Below are 8,428 nucleotides of genomic sequence, written 5' to 3' on the forward strand. Positions count from 1 at the left end.
TACCCGTTTCAGCATGTAGTCAAGGCATAAAGTATGTAATTCTGTTTTCTACTCCATGGTTTAGTGTAAACTGTTTTGGTGGGTACACAACCCTTTCTCGGGTCAATGTCCCAGAAAGTTTCTCTACAGTTGCTACCCACGATGGTAGCTTTAAGCAAAGGGCTCAAGGTGGCCTATTGCTTGTGGCCTAAAACAACTAGGTCCTAATTCCTATCATAAGCATCATCCTTGACCCAATTATCAATCGTTAAACAATCTTCAAGATTAAGTCAAGTTTTAAAAGCATCTCATTCAATCAACCCTAAAGGGGTTTACTAAGGTTTAACTAGCAGATGTAAATTCATTTAAAGATTATCTTACTAGATTATCAATCTAAGGGGGCTCACCCACCCCTTGGATTTTAACTTCCAAGTGACCCTTATTACTCCCCGACGATTTATAGGGACGATGCCACAGACGTTGTTGATGCAACTTTATTAGGTGTTAAGTGCAGTAGTTCAACACATTGACTTTACCCATAAGTGTGACTCAGAGGCACCGTAAATACCAAATGCTACTAGGCTTTTTTGTTTCCATCACCTCTTGTTTAGTTAACTATCTAAGTGGCTATGAAACTTTTAATTAGCATCATGCTTGAAACAATTTATGAAATGAATGCATATATAGACATTGCAAAGTTTAATTAATTGAAATAACTACTTCTATGGGATTGATGATTCACTTGAAAAAAATACCATCCTTCCATATCTAAATTATTTAATAATCAAAACTTGAAATATAACTTGCACAATAATGACAATTATGAAACTTGCATATCAATAATAAATTTATTTTGTAAGCGATACCAATAAATGCACAATTTGCACGAAGATGAAGAAAATTTAACTTGCTCATCGATAAATACTAATAAAGTAAAAGTAATTCACATGAGGCAAGAATAGTGTAATTTATGAGATTAATTAATTATAGAGTCACTAGTTTGAAACAAGAAATTAGTTTAGGCATTAAACAAAATTTTGGATCAAATCGTAATAATATAAATTAATTATTATTTTTTGAATCTAAAATGCCAACTAATTAAATAAATAAATTGATGATTCCAAATATAAAATTTGGTTATAATTTAATTTACATTTATAAATTCTACTAAAGATTAATTTGATAGTATTAAATGACAATGGTCAAAACTATTTATAAGTTATGTAAGTTTATCTTTACTAAACTAAAATTGAAACTAAAGAAATATTAATAATTTCCATTTAATGTGAGGTTTTAACTAAAATTTAAATTAAAGAGATATTAACAATTTCCATTTAATGTCACGAATTAACTAAAATTTAAATTAAAGAAATATTAACAATTTCCATCAAATTAATTTGCATGTGGTAGGGTAAAGGTTTTTTTAAAAAATTATTTAATGAAGGGGAGAGGGAGTGGGGAGGTGGGTCCGCAACTCCCGCCACCCACCTCGTCCACCCCCCCAAAAAAGGAAACAACCAAGAAATTATTATATTCAACTTTTCTACGATTAAGGGGTATATTATATACACACACATATATATATCTTTCTATTATTATTATTTCTCTTTCTCTCTTTATATATATATATATATATATATATATATATATATATATATATATATATATATATATATATATATATAAATATATAAATATATTTATTTTCATATGAATATAAGATTATATATATTGAATGATCTAGGTTTTTATTAAAAAAAATACAGAGATAAGTAAGTAAAAACTTCAGATGGCAACACACACTCCCGGATACATATAGTTATTATCAAAAAAAATTCAGAGATAAGTAAATAAATACTTCAGATGGCAACACATGCTCCCGGATACATATAGTTATTCACAAAAGGTGAATTTATCACATATTTTCTTTTATTTGTTTTCTCAAATGGATTGGTTTTATATTTACAACGAAATGTCAAAAATTCAGGGAGAGAGGAGTATTTTGTAGGATAGATTTATTCAACAAGAAGTACTCACAAATATTGATGGCTTGCAGATAAATAAGAGATGTAGACTAGTGAAAGTTTCATGTTCATAGATGAATTCATTATTCATGGAGTAAATAAAAGAGAGATTTCCATTTCCTCGAGGGGAAAATTGTTCAGGGAATTAAGAGATTCGTTTACAGAAAGAAAAATAAATAAGTACATAAGACTTTTGCATGAAATAATATGAAAGGATCTGTAGGAAAAACTTATGCAATGAATAATGAAAAAAAAAAACACATTTGAAAGATATTCTATTCAAAAATAAAGATATAAGGATGAGGATTTCTCTCTCTCTCTTTTTAATAATAAAATAATTTATAAGATGCAATTTTTGAGGAAAGAAAAATAAAGCAAAAGAAAAAAAAAATCAAATTTCTTTCTTTTCCTCCCAATAGAAAATTAAGATTCCCCCTTGATTAATTTTCTAGATAAATAAGAAGATGAATTTCTTGAAGCACATTTATATGAATAAAATCAAAATGAAACTATTATACCCATGTATATAAGCAAAAAGTAAAAGTAAGGAACTTGGATTGATGGAGCCTTTGATGTCGGATCATCTCCAATCTTCTATCTTTTCTCCTTAGATCGTTCCTTGAATCCTAGTAAAATTTCTTCAAAAACAAATTAACTATTCTACAAATGAAATAGACTATCAAAGAAAACCTGCTACTACCAACATGAAACTTGAGAATTTCTTCCAAAACAATCAACTCCCCTTTCCGAAAACTTGCATACATTATATAGAAAAGATTCCTTAATTCCACTATCAAGAGAATTAATTGAAAAAAATGATTCTTTTTCCTAAATTATCCTCATGCAAAATTGATTGATCACTTAATAGAGGAGTTACATGCAAGAAAATGGAAAATGAAGATTTCCTCTAGAAGCTTCCAATTTCTCCTATGACATGTGCTTACTTGAAATTCAGAAATTAAATAATTTTCATTATATTTTCAAGTGTGTATGAGTGTGTCCATTATTTAATATTTTTATTATAATAGCTTTTTCAACCATATTCAATAATTCATTTCTAACATAACCATAAAATGATATAATAGTAATAGCAATAGTAGTAGAAATTCAAAAATGGCAAAGGAGGGTTATGACATCCATCTTGCTATAATTGAACCAGACTAGAAGAAGTAGGTTCCTTCAGGTTCCCAATATTCTTGACCATCTCAATACTACCATCTTCATTTTGAGCCACCGTTGACATTTTTTCTCTCCAAGTCTGCTTATGCAGACCATTGTTGTATCCAGAATTCGCTTTACGGGGGCCAACAATTTTATTAATCTGTAGAGGATATTTTTTAGCCCAATGCCCAGTTATTTTATATTTAAAACAAACAGAAGGCATAGTCTCAAACTCAGTTGGCTGGGTCCATTTCCCCAACCTAGAAATGATATCCACAGAGGATGAGAGATCAGTATTTTGATTAACACAAACACAGATCCGCACATAAACCATTCTTTTCCTAGCTGCCATCATTGAGTCAATAGAAAGAAGTTCCCCAAACGAGCTAGCCAAACCCTTAAATACATCCTCATGCCAAAACTCCAAGGGAAAATCGGACAATCTAACCCAAACAGGGGCAAAACCCAAAATACCATCATTCAGATCCAGATTAGGGGACCAACGCTTCAAAGGCAACAAAGTCTCCCCAATAACCCAAGGGCCTCCACAAAGAACATCAGACAAGTCTTCTTCACAAGAGAAGGCAAAGGAGAAAAAATCTTTAGCCATAGTTTTTATTTCAATCTGCCCTTTCAGGCGCCATCTCCTCTTAGCGAAAGATCTAACAACATCAATATTAGGCCCAACACCCATAAATTTTCTATTTATAGATAATGTCATAACATAGATATTGTGATCAATCATCGAATCAAGGACAACAATCGCAAAACACCCAGAAGATGGATTCAAAATATTATTAACAGGAGGGAACGTTGACTTACCACCAGGTTTGATACCAAAGAGGGAGGCCTAAGGTTTACTCCGCCCCCCACATCACGAGGTCCCTTTCCAAGGTCATTTGGAATCCCCACCTTTTGTGGGTCCCCATCTTCAAAAATCGTGTTGTCATCCTGACCACTCCCATTCTTTTCACCCACCTATTGTCCTTCAGTGCCAGCGTCTACAACATTCCCCTACAAATTCGTTGAAATCGAAGGGGCGAGTCGCTCGCCTAGGTTCCCGCTCAAACTTCCCATTTTTAAATAAAGACTTATTTTGAAATTAGAAATGTTTTGGTGAAAGTAAATGTATTCAGGTTTATTCATGTGTTATCTTTTTTGTATTATTTACTAATCATGTGGTTAAGTCTTGCTTAGAATTATTTATTCGCTTTTGTCTTCTTTTGAACTCGAGTAATCTTCATTTAATATGAGATTGATCAAATATAATAAACATTTTTGAGGTAATGGTTTTTAATGTATGTGAATTAATATGATGTCAGTAAATTTAGCTAGTGGATTAATGGAATCTATGTTGTTTTGGAGCTATTTGATGTTCATGTGTTATTATGGTTCTTTTGGTGGGTTTGACCGAACTCTCTTATATTTGGTTACATGAGACCTTGATTTTTATTTTGGGATATTTCCTTATATTGTGGGGATACTCAAATGTGTGGGTTTATGTGTTTGCTTTCCAGAGCCTAGGAAGGAATTTTATGAAATTTGTTATTTGATTAAGTCATGTTTCTCTTTTGATAAAATTTGGTCAAGTCTTGTATGATTTGGAAGCTAGATGATCTTTCCTAGCTTACCTTGGATTCTCCTTGTATTTTATCTTATTCTAGAAAGAGAGTCAAGCCTTGCTATGGTTGGAACCTTGTCGCCTTATGTTTTTGGATGTCATGGCCTTGTGATTTATTTTGATTCCTAGGTGCAAGACAAGAGGGAGTGGCTTTCATTGGGGGCTGGGACCCAAAGTGGTCACCATGGTAACTCAATGAGAGTTTTGTAATCAAGTGATAACATAAAATAATGAACTTGGGTGGGTAGATAGATAACATTAATAAACATTAATTCTTGTTTCATCTCTTATGCTTAGGTGCTTTTATGGGGTTGAGGTAAGTAGAGAAGGGCTTGGAATGACTTCCACCAATCTTGTGCCTTCGAAAGGTTGGTGTGGTCCACTAGTGTTTGTAGGGGGGCCGAGGGTCGAGAGAGTTTACTAGGGTAACCCAAGATGGGGCCTGAGACTTAGTGAAGACTTACTAGGGTAACTCATAACAACCTAGTGATGACACTCTTCCCTATTGCTACCTAGTAGTAACTTGCATCTTTTGACTCCTTCTGTGGATTTTTTTTGGAACACTGGAAGTGGTTGATTAACTTATGTTGGTTTATCCTTTTGTGGATTGCTTTGGGCCTTTGGAAGTTGGTTATCATCTTTTGTGACTCCAGTGATGTTATGGTTGTGAGTCTTTTGTGTAATCTGTATGGTTGATTCTCTTATGAGCCTTGTGTACTCTGTCTTGTTGTTTCTCTGGTGAGTCTCTTGTGAGTATAGCCTTGTGGATTCTTTTGTGGTTCTTGACTGGTACCTTTGTATGTTTTCTTTCACCTTGTGGGTCTGACTGATACCTCCTAGCACGGGGGGTAGACTTATTGGTACCACATGATTGGGTGGAGTATTATTCGCACCCATTGGGTTTTGGCTCTTTCCGTAGTATTTTCGAGGCTCGTGAAAGAGATTGAAGACTGTTATTATTGTACCAAATTCATGTATTCATCCCATCATGGGACTCTTGAAGGTTTGTATCTTGAGGATCCATTGCAATGTATTTGATGTTCATATGTATAACCTTCAACAATGTAATATGTATCTTGTATCTGTGTATTGAATAATGTTGTAATTTGTATAGTAGTTCATTGTTGGATTTTTGGATGATGTTCAACCTTGAGTTGCATTGTTATGGGGCCTTGAGGACATTGCAAGTTGTTAATTGTGTATCATTATTTATCTCGTTGTATGTATCTCTATTCTCTTGTAATGCAATCTTATAAAAAAAATTATTCGCATTTTCATTGTTTTGTTGTATAAGTCCTCTTGGCCTCATAGCGGGTCGTGACACATCAAGATATATTATGTCCATACGTTAAAAAACGTGTTTGTATAGAAAGACATGGACATATATAGACGCATTCTCAAATTGAAAAGTGCATACAAATCTTCATGTGGAGCTAGCATTTTTATCTAAATGCATATATAAATATATGGATTTGCATAAGCTTGGATATACATATATCAATATTCATAATGTAGCTATGTCAGTATCTCTATTAGTGATATGAAAATGTTTTGCACCAATTTTTAAACATATTTAAAGTTGGCTAAGTTGTTCCATATGAAATACAATTACTTGGCATATGTATTTAGACTTGTTGTGATGTCCTTATAGGGACTTGACTAGTAGTTTGAGCTTACATCATATGCAATCCAATCTATCAATGTTGGAGATGATGCCCCTTCAGCATTGCTCCAACTTTTGTCATTTGAGAAAATGGCAGGTGATGAAAATGAGAATGAGAGATAGAAAATTGTCTTGTCTAATGGCACGCATATGCAATTGGTCATTTTGCCACCCAAGTATGTTGATCTTTTGCATACAAAAACTTTCAAGATAGGCTTCATGCTATTGTTGACAAATTATTCTTGTAGATATGTTTGGAACACAAGGTAGGATATGTAATATTTTTTTCTTCCTTTGTCTTTACCTGTTTTGGTGTTGATTTTAACAACATTTATAAAATTCAACAATTCTCTTTGTTCCTTGTATAGGACTTTTATTATATTCACTCTAGAAGTGAAAATTATGAATTGTCCTTTACTTGGAAAACCTAGGTATCTCTTTAAAGAGAAAGAACAACAAATGTTGGGACGAGAAACACCCCCTGTCTAAACGTGCTCTTAAATTTGGTCTAGATTTGCCATTTGCACAAAACATGTCTCTGATAATATAAGTCCCATAAAAAGATTGAACCCTTATCAAAATAAATGGTCAATAAAGGGGTGAGTAACAAATAAGAGGAAAATGCACCAATATAGTTTGAATCAAAATCCAATGGGCAAGTGTTTAGTTTTGATATCATAGATGATGAGGGGTGTGAATTTGGAGTCACTTGCTTTGATGAAATAGCAGAATTGAAAAAGGAGCATACTATGTTATTTTGAAAGGTTCTATAAAAGAAGCAAACACAATATATAATAAGTTGAACAACCATCTTGAGATTTTTTTGAATGAAACTTCAGTTTTGAAGCATTGTGCATATGATGTTGTTGGATTAGACAAAAAATCTCTTTTCACCCCTATTTATGAAGTTATAAACTACAACAACAATAGTTTGGTTGATGTTATTGGTGCCGTAGTGAATGTTGGAGAGGTTTCAATAACTCGTAGAAAATATGGGACCAACGTGAAAAAGAGAATAGTTAAAATAAATGATATGTCAACTTGCATAATTGATGTTAACCTATGGGTAACAACATCAAAAGAATTAGGTGAGGACTTGAAGAATATGCATAAATCTAGAGCATTTGTCATCCTTATTGTGCAAAATGCTCGAGTGGGGTATTTTAATGGAAAGGTTATCAATATGACAACTGCAACAACTATAGATATTAACCCTTGCATTCTTGAAACAAAACCTCTAAGATTGAGAGGAGAAATACCAACAAAGCTTCACCAACACTCTATAGGTAACAATCACATTAATGCCCAATACAATAGAATGACACTTGCATCCATTCTTGAACGCATGAGTGTTGCACCAGAAAGTATTGAAACTACTATTACAGTTGTACTCAAATTCATAAAAGATGATCATTTTTTTTATACAGCTTGTCCATTGCAATTCAATGGTAAAGAATGTAAAAAGAAATGTACCAAGTTAAAGGATAATTTATGGATGTTCCTCAGATGTCAAACACAAGTACCTGAATGCAATTATAAATACCTCTTACAGATGAAACTACAAGATCCAACAGACATGCTTTGGGCCAATGCATTTGATGAGGTTGGGGCACAATTGTTGGGTACATTTGCAAGGGAACTGTACATGTTGTAGTTTGATATGACGACAGAGAAAACACCTCATTCTATAATTGATAAAGCTACGTTGATGCACTACACCTTTACATTATTGGTGTCAACTGAAACATACAATTTTGAACCTAGATTGAAGATAACAATTACCAAAGTGGCAAAGGTTGATTTTGAAGTTGAGTGCAACAATTTACTTGCAGAGATTGCTCGCATGGGCACAGCTACATGATTCAATCCTACAAAAAAGTTGCAATTTTATTTGGGACCGTCCATTTTGTGGAGCTCCTTTGTATGCATTTGTAACGATTACACAATATCTAATTCGTAGGAGTTATTTATTGGTTGTTT

The 8,428-nt window shown here is 33.1% G+C and overlaps 1 protein-coding gene across 1 annotated transcript; it reads right to left on the reverse strand.

Annotated features, from left to right (window-relative positions):
* Window positions 1-3,147: 3,147 nt before the first annotated feature.
* On the reverse strand, window positions 3,148-3,774 carry LOC131051294 (uncharacterized). The gene has a single exon (XM_057985741.1). It carries the CDS (start codon window positions 3,772-3,774, stop codon window positions 3,148-3,150), a length of 627 nt encoding a protein of 208 aa, XP_057841724.1.
* Between the last annotated feature and the right edge of the window lie 4,654 nt (window positions 3,775-8,428).

Source organism: Cryptomeria japonica, chromosome 9, assembly GCF_030272615.1.
Source record: "Cryptomeria japonica chromosome 9, Sugi_1.0, whole genome shotgun sequence".
In the NCBI taxonomy this organism is placed as follows: domain Eukaryota; kingdom Viridiplantae; phylum Streptophyta; class Pinopsida; order Cupressales; family Cupressaceae; genus Cryptomeria; species Cryptomeria japonica.

Excerpts from the sequence above, each read along its gene's own strand:
- LOC131051294 (XM_057985741.1), bottom strand. The coding sequence starts at position 3,774 with ATGGCTAAAGATTTTTTCTCCTTTGCCTTCTCTTGTGAAGAAGACTTG.